At 41.8% G+C, this 12,513-nt stretch overlaps 1 protein-coding gene across 1 annotated transcript in view; it reads left to right on the plus strand.

The window, feature by feature from the left end:
- LOC119727934 (retinal-specific phospholipid-transporting ATPase ABCA4-like) overlaps window positions 1-4,726 on the plus strand; it is a 41,031-nt gene extending 36,305 nt beyond the window's left edge. Inside the window, exons 21-25 of the mRNA XM_038200014.1 lie at window positions 58-161; window positions 710-802; window positions 2,669-2,912; window positions 3,005-3,122; window positions 4,207-4,726. Of these exons, the coding sequence (XP_038055942.1) occupies window positions 58-161; window positions 710-802; window positions 2,669-2,912; window positions 3,005-3,122; window positions 4,207-4,709 (1,062 nt within the window). The 3' untranslated portion in view covers window positions 4,710-4,726. The remainder of the gene's footprint in view (window positions 1-57; window positions 162-709; window positions 803-2,668; window positions 2,913-3,004; window positions 3,123-4,206) is intronic.
- The last annotated feature ends 7,787 nt before the right edge of the window (window positions 4,727-12,513 follow it).

The raw sequence follows: 12,513 nt of genomic DNA on the forward strand, positions 1-12,513 counted from the left end.
TTTTGCTCAGTAAATATATTCAGTTAGTTGTATTTTTATTTGAATTTTATCCTTTAGGATGAGCCTACTGCAGGGATGGACCCCAAAGCTCGTCGCTTTCTCTGGAATCGCATCACCAGTATCATCAAGGAAGGCCGCTCAGTCATACTCACTTCCCACAGGTAAAAACTGGCTGTTTATTAATTATTATTTTTTTGACACAAATTTTGTGGATTTTTTTGTAATTTTGCAAAAACAAAACACCCTGAGTGCTGATGATGAAATGAACAGAAAGTCTGACTTTTTAAGAATTGAGATATTTAGATATCTGCACCCTGCAGAACGAGAGCTTTCTAATGGCAGGGGCACTGAGTAGCAGAGATATAGACCGCCAACTCACTTGAAACTGTAAAAATTCATTTTTTGCAAAAATGGCATTTCAAAATCCAGCTGTTGTGTTGCAGTGAATGAACAGTCAACTATTAAAACAGGATGAAAACAGGTTTGATAGATATTTGATGGAACTAAAAAAAATTAAGAAAGGCAGAACGGGACTTGCAGATTGAGGTGTGCCTGAAAACTAAACAAACATCCACCTCCCCTTTGAATTTAAGCTTTGCCTCATTGTGTTGCAAAAGTTCAATCTCTGACCTTAAGCCCATGTTGTCATGTCCAATTATAATGAATGTGTATTCAGATGTGTTTTCTTGAATGGCTGTCTTGATTTCAGTATGGAGGAATGCGAGGCCTTGTGTACCCGCGTCGCCATCATGGTTAACGGACGATACAAGTGCATCGGCAGCACACAACATCTCAAATCAAAGTACGTCAGTTAGTAGTCTTGAAAAGCTTTCACTGTGATGACCTTTTGTCTTTTGCTACAAAATCGATTTGAAATTTTGTTGCTGAATTGTGTTTTTCCTTACAGCCGTACAGTACCAATTCTCAATAGGTTATGTTCATGTATTGGGCATGTAGTAGCATAACTAGGGGGTGAGGAAGTATGGAGGCATGGTGTCACTGTCCCCCCAACTCAAAGCCCGTGTCCCCTTGTGCCCCTCAAACTCCCCCCCCCCCCAATTTTGGAAAGGCAGAGTGAACTTTTTTGGGTTAAAAAAATACATAAAGTACCCCTCTCCAGAAAACAAGGCCCTATCCCCCCCGCAAGTTGGACCCTACATTCACCCTATCACTTGTGGTGTAGCTGTAAACAATAATCGTTAAAAATGTTCATAAACCTTTACTTACACCAACACGGCTCATGACGTTGAGTGTAGAAAAGCTCAAGCTTGGTCTGCTCTGTTCTCACTGACAAAAGTCTTGGCAATCCTCGATCTCCAAGGCCACCAAACTTGAATTTTTAAGACTTCAGTAGAATCCATCCTCCTTTACGGTTGCGAGTCCTGGACCCTGACCAAACAAATCTCTGCATCCATTGATGGCACCTATACACAGATGTTGCGGGCTGCACCGAATGTTTCTTGGCAACAACATCTCCCTAACTCCGTTCTATACAATGCCCTTCCCCCTATCTCCACCATCATCAGACAGCGTCACCTTTGGCTAGCCGGTCACGTTTTTTTGCCATAGTGAGCCAGGTAGTCCAGTTCTTCTCTGGAATCCTGATGCCCCGCATCATAGAGGTTGTCCCAACATGACCCTGAAAACATCCATCGAGTTGAAAACTGGTCAGAGCGGTCCACCTCTTTCCAACACTAATGCTTGACAGGGACAGTTGGGCCTAACTCATCAAGTCATCATGAAAGTGAATGAAGAAATGACATGATGAATGAATGAAATATATTTTTATAAGATGGAATTTTTGCGTCGGGGTGATATAAATCAAATTAGGTTTTGCCCTTCCTTTTGCAGGAGGTCGTGGGTTCGAGTCCCACCCGAGTGATTTTTTTCCAACTTTCACTCTGGAGGTAACACACTGAGTATACAGTGTTTAAAAAACGTCGGTGAAGGGCAAAACCTAATTTGAAATATATTTTGATAGCATGGCTATTACGTTTAATTTTACAAACTATTTTACGCTTTGTGACCAATTTTTGAGAGCTCCAGTGGAAGGGACACACCATAAGAGCGTTTTGTTTCACGCGCGTACGGCGTGAAGTACGCACAAGTAATTTTATTCTGAATTAATGTGTTCAAATGTCCCTCCCAGTGGTCTCCCCCAACTCTGCCTTTCTAACCATTGCCAGAGTGCTTGTGCACGGTAGTCCATACAACTTATTAAAGTCTAATTGTTGCGATGTCAACCACACATTTTTCATTGTTGGGGGCGCTGTGGTCCAATGGTTACGGTGTTCGACTCGTGTGCCGTGGTAAATGGGTTTGAATCCTGACTGTGGGAACATGGTTCTTGTGCTCTTGAGCAAGGCACTTTACCATTATTGCTTCATCCTTTGGATAGGATGTAAAGCCGTAGGTCCCGTGTGTTGTGTAATGCACATTAAAGAAACCCAGTAGCACTTATCGCTAAGAGAAGGGGTTTGCCCCGGTGTTTCTGGCAGTGGCTGCAATATGCGCCACAGCACCTTGTGAATCATTATTTCTCGTAAACTTTATTTTGCTTTCTTTAATAATTGACATAATTTCCAGTGCCTTGAGTACCTAATTGTTGGTAGATACGTGCGCTTTACAAGACTCTGTTATCATGTTCCACTTTTGTTGATTCGCCAAGGTTTGGTGACGGCTACACCATATCCATCCGAGTGGGCGGGGATCCGCCCATCATGGAACCCCTGATGCTGTTTGTGGCCGAGACGTTCCCGTACACCATACTCCGAGAACGCCACTTCAACATGCTGGAGTACCAGATGCCGTCCGCCAGCGCGTCCCTGGCCAAGCTCTTCGGTGCGTTTGATGCCAACAAGCAGAGATTCTGCATCGAGGATTACTCTGTCAGCCAGACAACATTGGACCAGGTAGGTTGTCAACTATTTTCGTTTTTTTTTTACATGAAGTACGCAGTGAAATGCTGATTACAAAAAAAGTTGATTTCTCTTTTTGCTCCAAGGTGTTCATCAACTTTGCCAAGGAGCAGACAGCAGGATTGGATGACCATGAGGAGCAGGCAGACGGCATGGAGGTAACAGTCATCAACATGCCTGATGGACCGCAAATCGTCTCGCCAAGTAAGTTCTGTCCAGAAATGATTCAATCTTCGGTCTTACAGTGTGAGGTACCTCATTAACCACTGATAGACAATCGGAAAGCATGATGCAAAAAAATGAGGTCCTGTGATGAAGGGCATACCATCTGTGCTGCGAAAAGATTGTGAGATTGGACATTAAAAAACAAAGACACAAACAAACAAAAGTAAAGTCTGTCACGAGCCAATGAGGCCCATCAGTCCGGCGTTTATCTCCGGTTTCAGTGTCATGAAACAACTGAGAATATTTCTGTTCCCCCTGGATGGGATGCTAGTCCATCGCAGGTTACTTCCCGGCTAATGCCGGTACCCATTTATACTCCTGGGTGGAGAGAGGCAAGTGGGGGTGAAGTGGCTTGCCCAAGGACAAAACTTATGACCAGCAGCTGGATTGGAACCCCTGACCCTCTGATCATGAGTCACGAACCCTAACCACTAGGTCACACTCCCACTAACGATCAAACAAGGAAAAAATCAGAGGGCTTCCTTCCCACAATAGACTTTCTTAAAAGCTTTGAGAATGTTTGAAAATTTGTTTATTTCAGCTTGGTAAATAGCAGTTTGCAGCAATTTCAATTTCTCAAGAAAAAAAAAGGAGAGGAAAATTTATGTTATCCGGGATTTAATTTTTTTTAAATTTCATTAACCAATTAATCCTTGTACTGCCCAAAAGTCCACTGCCTATTGTTTCTTATACTGCCCCAACTGCCCCAGCACATATTGGTATTATGGCTTTATCAAGGAGTAAATACAATGTAGTACAATGTAATACAAGTGCTAAAGTCTTCAAGCCATTTTATAGCCATGCAACTTTTCCTTCCATTGGTCAACTCTTTCAAGAGTCTAGTACTGTTTGCAGTCCCCTCCTTTTTTCCCCCTCATTTTCCCTACTTATATTAACCCATAATAGGACCTGTACTACATTGCTTTACATTGCATTTACTCCCTGAAGAATGCCTAAAACAATAGAGTACTCGTGTGGTTTCAGGCGGTGCAGGGAGTAATGGGTTAAACGAATGAACATGTAGTTTACTGTCTTTCTGTCTTGCATCTTCCCTTCCGAATAGCTATGGACACAATGCAGTTTCTCCCCGAGAACAGCACCATCGGCGGATTCGCCTTCGCTGCTGCCAACATCTACGCCGGTGTGATTCACCACGATGACAAACCGGGAAAGACCCCCGCGGCACCCAAGCCCCACTCACCCGCCGCCTACCCCGGAGGGGGGTTCCCTGAACTGTCTAGGCAGGACAGCCGAGGCTTCACCAACCCCATGTACCAGGTCTCGCAGGAGGAGTTAGAGCAGTCGCAGAACGGCAACACCAGGAACTCCTCCACCCGTGGCAAATCACGGAGGAGCCCCCCGGCAGAGGAGGAGAACAAGAGCGATGAAGAGGTCTTAGACGATTGCTTAGTGCCGAGAGGAACCCAGGTGGGACAAATCAACGATACCTTGATGAAGATGTCAAATCTTGACCAGGTTCTCCAGGCTGAGACTGAGCCTGACAAGGAAGTCACTTTGTCTTCCTATCTTCCAATATCAGAAGACACAGAGGAAACGCCCTTTTAAAGGGCTTCAGCCATCAGGATTTTTTAACAAAGGGAAACTCAACCTCAGCTACCAGCTTCGAAGCAGAGGGATGGACATTTTATTTTTTTGCCTGTGATATATCTTTTTGTTTATCACTAATATTGAACCTGTTACAACGATACGCTGTAGAAGTGGGTAGATCATACGCCGCCAAAGTCACGTGTTGCTCGGGACGACCGTTCCACACAAACCTGGACTTACGTAGCGATAGCATGGGGCCCATTTTTTTATCGATTTTTTATGCGTTGGTAAAACTAAAAATACTGGCATCCGTGACATTCTGAGCAATGAATACATCAGCTATGAAGCACTGTCCCATTTTCCAGTCTTATTCATTCTTAATGTCTGAGAAATCTCAAACAGAAAGTGTTCACCTAAATCTCCCATATGTTTTGCACGGTGAAAATTGGAAATTAGACTTTGTTTGGAACAGTCGCTCTAGGAGACGACCCTGCATGACATCACACTTCTACAGCGTATTGAGCTGAAGGTTCTTGACACCAACTACATGTTACTAGTGCAGTGGTGAACATGGCGTTTTCCAAGATGTCATTAGCTACATATTGACGAGTCCGTTCCGCAAGTTGTAAAAGAACTCCTGATTATAACGGAACCTGAACACTTCACTTGGAAATGAAATAACTTTGTCTTCCTCAAGGAATATCCTTCAAATTTAATTGTGCGCATTGAGCAATATGCAAAATGTAATGATTTCAGTACCAATAAATCGATATAATTCTGCCATAGAGAACAACACTGTTAAAGGTGCATTCCCTGTGCTCTTCAACAAGTTCAAGGTTTTTCTTTTAACAAGTTTTCGTCGGAGGACCTGAAAACACGCACTGGCTGTTTTTATACAAAGGCACGGCTGACGGGTTAAGACGTGAAGATTGCCTCGCCACTCGCCTCTGGGTGACATCTAAAAACGCTAATCCCTTGTGTCTTTTGTACACACACAAAGTCAAGCACGTTTGTTTATGGTGTAAAACGAGGATTTGCTTTTGTTCTTCCCTTTTCCCTTGTTTGTACTTTAACTTTTTGGCAACAGCTCTCATTGGTTTTGTACACTTTTTCTAATCGAGCTCGTCCTCGATTTGGTTCCTGTCCTCGTTGCACCAATGATGTTGCACGTGTTTGTCCTCGATTTACACCATAAACAAACTCATACAAGTCAGTGGAAGCAGACCGTGTGTTGATCTTGAATTGGCCGTTGTACACGGCCTATTGTTATACAATTTACGCTCCAGTGCACACCCCGGAGTATTAAAACATATGAGGTTTCGGTAAGAAATATCGTACAAATACTGTTGAAATGACTGTTGCGAATTAGTATTTGTGGCTGTATATCAGAAGTTGGCTGGAAAATTTTGCCTTTTGCCAAAATCTACATTTTTGCCAAAAAAAAATTCCTGGCCCGAAGTGGTTGTAATAAATCTTCGACTTATGTTTTATTCAAACCAAAAAAAACCTTTTCCTTTTTGGACGTCTTCAAACCTCCGGAAACAAAATATTTTTTTTTAAATTGGGCTCAAACAGATCTGCTTTGCTAGCAGACTGGCTCCCAGTACGTACATCATTGATACTGATTGTGGGGCGGGAACCAGCCTACCACGCAAGAACCGAATTATTGTCTGGCAGGCAATTATTCAAAACTGTTAAGTAATCATTCAATTTCTGACAACTAGCCATTTTTTCAGCCGATACCTCATTCAAAAGTGAAAAAAACTTTTGTATTGCTAGAAAAAAAACCAGCAACTAAGAAACGGAATCTATTTTGGAAATGAAACTCGAAGAAAGCACCAGGAACGCATCTGAAACATTCTTGTTAAAGGAAAAATTATGTATAGAGATGTTTATTCTGTGTTTTTATATGTTCTCGCTATGCTAAATAAAATACATTCTTCATCACTACTGAACTTTTTACATTAAAACAGACTTGTTTCATATATTTTAACTTTGCTTAAAAAAAACTAGCTTTATTAAAACTGAAATAGTTACTTTGAAATATTTAGTGATTTATTAAATCATTTAATTTTTACATGTATATAAATGGTGATCTGAAACAGATAATTTTGGAGCAATTTATTTCTCTTCTTTTAAATATCCCCCATTAAATAGTCCTAAAAGTTTAGTAGTCAGCTGAAATTTTATTCTTTTGGGGGTACAAATGTCGCCTGTCAAACAAGTATCATGCAATGGTAATCACTGTGTTGTTATTTTCTTAAAGATATAGTAAAGCATTTGTCATTTTAGCATCTGTTTGTTAGAAAGGACAAAAGTGCTTAAAATCTAAAGACAGGTGCTTAACAACTAACCTGATGAAGTTTTAGCTCTGTGAATGCTGTGTATTCCGAGAAAACAATCTGGAACACATTCTCATTTTGCCGATTGCAGCAACGCAATGTCACGCACTGAGCAGACGAATCATAGCAACCGTGCGCTCATGTGCAGCGTGTCAACGCTTGCGCGCACCCATTCAATTCCAAGCCAACTAGCAACAGAAATTTCCAAAAAAATTCCAAAAAATTCTTTGGAAAGGACCTTCTTTTTATTGTTTTCTTTAAAATGACAGCATGCAAGAAGGACAATTTCACAATTTAGTGCCAACCAAGTAAGCTTTTTAAGTTACTTTATGGATAGCTGCAAATGATCTACCCTACCCTTAAGGTGTTTTGCAAGAATGATATGCACACTAAAATGTTTGTGTTGCTTTTTGTGACATCATCTTTAAGAAATGTTGGTTTGATTGTTATACAAAGAATATTCATTTCATCAGTAGTTTCAGTTTTTTTCACCAGAACCTCACTCTTTTTTCTTAAATGTGGTCATTTTTTGTACATGGTAAAAAAAATATGTTAAGGATTCCATTTTCTAAAGGCTATGGATGATCAGATATGCAAATTAATAAAGTATATTTAATTTTCACAATGCAGTTGACACTGTTAAATTGAGCAGTAAGAATTTAGGTTTGGGGTAAAATATGTTTAATATACTAATAGTTATATTTCTACTAGTTTTCATTTACAACTGGTCATTTTTGTACATGGTACATACTTATTTTTTTAATAATTCAGTACAGACGTCAATTCTATTGGCTTGCGTGCAACCATAATTATATTTATGATTTGTTGACCAAATGTGAACATCATAACTTGAAATCAGTGTAATGTAAATATTATAAGTAGTAACAGTTTGACCTAATCTTGTTAAAATATATTTTGAGGGCTTAGTTTTGCACATTGTTATAATTCCCGTGTTTCATGCCACATTTTAGTGCTTTATTTTGTCATTTGGGTAAGGAGAGATGTTTAAGTGACAATTTACAAACAGCTATTAACATTTGTTAACAGCTAGTAACATTTGTTAACCGCTATTAACATTTGCTAACCGCTATTAACATTTGTTAAACAGCTATTAACATTTGTTAACAGCTATTTACATTTATTAACAGCTATTAACATTTTATTAACAGCTATTAACATTTGTTAACAGCAATACTAACTAATTTATTAGCAGCTCCCGTTGAATTAACTTTCAAACTTTCAAGGTGAAGCACTAAGATTTGTTATCTTGGAATCATTTGGTCTGATCGGTAATTCTTCAATGTAGGCATTCCAAGTAAATCAGCTCACAGCCTTAACAAACTTGGTACAAAAACAAACAAATACAACTTTCATTACACTTTTAAATTAATTCCATTCGTTTGTGGTGTATCGAAAATGGCATTTCGAAAATGGTGAAAGGTTTTATAATTAGTTTGTGTTACAGTAAATGCTTTATGCTTGCGGAAAAAGGGGAAATACCAGTGAAACATTCACCAGGATAGAGTAATTGGTAGTGATAAAATATGAAACAACATTTCAATTCATTGACTTTTTTTCACCTTCCTTCTCTAAATCTGTCAAAGGCTGCTTTCCAATATCAACAGAGTGTTGGATTTTGGGTGTATTTAAGATGGGTTCCGGCAAAAGACATAAACACGGGGTTTGCATGTTAATATTATGCATGTTTATGTTAATTGTTCACATGTAGAGAATGGACCGATCCAGTAAGCCCCGCCCACTGCGCACTGGGCAAATAGACCGCTTGCAGACGCGTTCGATAATTGACGCGCGAAGGTGCGCGACGCCATGTTGTGGGACAAAATGTGCATGGATAGATATGCGCTTGTCCCACAACATGGCGTCGCGCGCCTTCGCGCGTCGATTATCGAACGCGTCTGCAAGCGCTCTATTGACACTTGCTCCTCTCCAATGCCACACTGCATTTTCCTGCCGCGCGCATCATACGCGCGTGCACGCGTACGCATGTCGGACTTTTGTGCACGCACGTCGGACCTAAATCACGGCTGTGATTGGTCTGAACACCATGGGGCGGTGCTTACTGGATCGGTCCATTAGCAATGCCACAAGTAGCAAGAACAACGCAATGCACGTAGCACCAACCATCAGGTTTTAAACCTACTCGTCAGTACTTTTGTCACTTAAGACAATATTTTCTTTAAAGTAATGTAAAAGAAATTCGATTTGCAAAAGACGAAATGCAACAATCTTGAAGACTTTAGTAGTTAGGCATTTTCAATGACTTGTAATGTCAAAATCACATAGGAAAATGCAAAACTTCGCTGAAATAAATTCATTATTGCCAGAAATATTGTAAATGACTTGGTCCGACTAAATGGGTATCTGTCTTTCCATTACTCTCTCCTCTGTAACTTAAACCACTCCATAGGATTTTCCGTCTCCACTCATCCACATACCGTCTGTCTTCCAAATCTTGTACAGGGTGAGTAAAAACAAATGTCCCTTTGGGTTAGTTCTTGTCTCCCACAAACCTAGAAAAGTTACCAGGGTTATTTTTCAGCCAACAATCGGTCTGGGTATTGGCCACGTTCAGTAAAATGTTCACTGATATTCAGCCATGCATGAGTAGCCTAGGCCTACACACCTTTCTTTGTGACTACCCGAAAACACTACCAACACAATGTTCAGATAGGCCTCTTGCTATCAACACAGTAGCAACAATTGGCCTCTGGACAATGAAGGAAATGAAACGAACAACAGAACAGGATTTGAAATAAATGGAACTACATTTATTGAACTTGAATCTAAATTGCAGACAAAGTTCACGTTTTCACTGTGCTGCTGCTCGACCTTCCATCATTCTGTCTGCCATTCAGAGCAATGCATATTTGAGGCGAAGCCCGGATGGTCCGCACAGCTGTTGCAGACATGAGGACACGGACACAACTTGTGGGAGACAAGAACTAATCCAAGGGGACTAAGATTTTGTTTTACTCGCCCTGTACAGTAGAAGTTACGTTCTTCCGGCACGAGAGGCTGCGTTACTGTGGGAAATCTTCTTGTCAGAATCCTTTTATTTTTGTTCATCCATAAGTTATCTAATTAGTTCCAACGAAATGTCGATCCATTGGCCTTTTGGCTGGCCCAAAAAGTACAGATATGACCCAAAACATGACGTTTAATTTGGATACCGGGATTAGGCCTAATGCTGATATATTTTATCCTTCGGCTTCTCTTCTTCTGGAGGCAAAGAACAGTTATAGCCATTCTCAAGCCCAGGAAGCTTGCCTATGACCCCAGCAGTTACCGCCCATCTCCCTCCTCAGTATGATGGAAAGAGTCATCTTTGCCAGAATCAATGAAGTTAAAGAGCCACCTTCAAGAATTAACGAGCTGGCTTCCGCAAAGGCAGATTAACAGCCGACCAAATCGCCCATCTAGTGAACGATCCTGAATTTGCCTTCCAACGGAAGTTTGGAGCATCTTCATCGACCTGACTGCCGCCTACCCTATCGGACATCGTACGTGCTAGCCTCAATCTCAAACTTATTCAAATTATACAAGAATTATATTAAACCATAGGTAAGGAGACGGATCGGTGTGGCTCAATTAAAGTACTTTCGGCCGTTTCAAACGAGTTTGGCAAATCACCGTCATCAGTACAGCAACTAAGCTCCGCCTCTTCGAAGCTACGGTCATCCCAGTTCTTCTCTATTCTAGTGAACCCTGTCTGCTGCTAGCTGCTCAACCATGGATGCATTCCATCGGAAATGCCTATACGTTCCATACTGAAGATCAGATGGTTTCATCCTGTCACAAACGAGGAGGTACGCAGCCGGTCCGGCAACTCCTACATCACTGACAACCCGGATCAGACAGAGGAGACTGCAGCTCCTGATGGGTCACATGGCACGCATGGATGACAGAGTGCCTGCAAAGCAAGCTGTGCGTGACACTTCACTCAGGGATGCACCCATTTCGCTGGAGGAGACCCACTGCAGAGGACCGGAAGGCCTCCCCGACCCGGATGTGAGGGTCCAGTGTCCGTCGCGGCCACTCGCAGAACTACTGACTTCCGCACAGCCTTTTCGCCACGGTGCACTGATGGCCTTGCTGACCGTGTTGTTGTTGTTGTTGTTGTCAAGTTGTTGTTGCTGTTGTTGTTGCTGTTGTTGTTGCTGCTGCTGGTTGTCGTCCGATTCGTCGTCGTTGTTGTTGTTGCCGCACCTAGTTTCTTGCCGCCGCCGCAGGGTTGAATGTGAGAACGAGGGGCGCGGATACTTCTGCCATCGATGTGTTGGGGCAAAGGCTTGTTGCTGGCACACTGACTGATGTAGCCATTGAGGACAGAAGAAGGCTGTCTTGTCTGGATAGCCACCGGGAGGCTGAAGAAGCCTTCCGAGGCCTGCAGCACCGTGACCATGGCCTAGCGTACGGGGACTGCATAATTATGCTGGATCTGCGCGGGACGCGACGTCTACGAAAATTTAAACTGCAGATAAGCTGCAAGTATGCCGAGCTTGTTCCCGTCTTTGGACCATGTACCTAAGAGCCTGCAGCTTCTATTAAGTTCATGGTCAAAGAGAGACACATAACATTCTTTGCTGTCAGAGTCGACCATGCTCTGACTATGGTAAATTAATCGCATCATGAAGGGTTTTTGTTGGCATCAAGCTGCTGATGCTCACGTACGAGGGAGGGGTTCTCCTCACAGCAACTGAGATGAGCAGGCTCGCGGAAGATACACCAGATGTATGGCTGGGTCGCCAAGCTGCTAAAAGGAAGGGAGTATCTAGGCTGTCTGGACAAGGCAGTATAATAAATATGACATTCTTCCACCGAAAAAAAAGGACTTCAGGATTCCTGTCACGGACGTGGTGATGCCAAGTGTGTATATTTAAACCAAATATAAGATCGTGCATGCAGAAAAAAATACCCCACAGTATTTGTTGAAACGCGTATCAACAAATAATTCTGCCAGAAACTGGACTCGGATAAGAAAAAGTGGTCCGGGTCTTTTTTTTTTTGTACACAAGTCCCGATACTGGGGATGAGCATTAATAATTATGAAGTTAAAAGAATGAAACTTCATTCAGTGCTTTATTATTTTTTTTATAGGATGTTACCCAGAGTATGGGTTCAGGGGGAAGATCTCTGATCTGTGGCCCAAAGCGCGCATTAGCCTATCGTGGGGAGGGATGGGAACTTTAAATTCCTTTAAAAAAAAAAGTTCTGGCGCCACCGGAGGGTCGATCAGCACCGTGTGGCCCACATACCGCCACCTTCTAGACTTTTCTGGCGCTGCTGCGTATTAATGGCGCCCTCTGTCGACCCAAAACGCAACAGTCCAATTTTACCTCTTGTAAAAGTAGACGATTCTCGTTTAGTTATTAATTTCCAATTTAATGAACTTAAACTGCAAATTATCTCATGTAAATACCGTGCTAAAATAAAATATTAATTATTAATCAATAAAATGT

Source organism: Patiria miniata, unplaced genomic scaffold (genome assembly GCF_015706575.1).
Source record: "Patiria miniata isolate m_02_andy unplaced genomic scaffold, ASM1570657v1 HiC_scaffold_20, whole genome shotgun sequence".
Classification (NCBI taxonomy): domain Eukaryota; kingdom Metazoa; phylum Echinodermata; class Asteroidea; order Valvatida; family Asterinidae; genus Patiria; species Patiria miniata.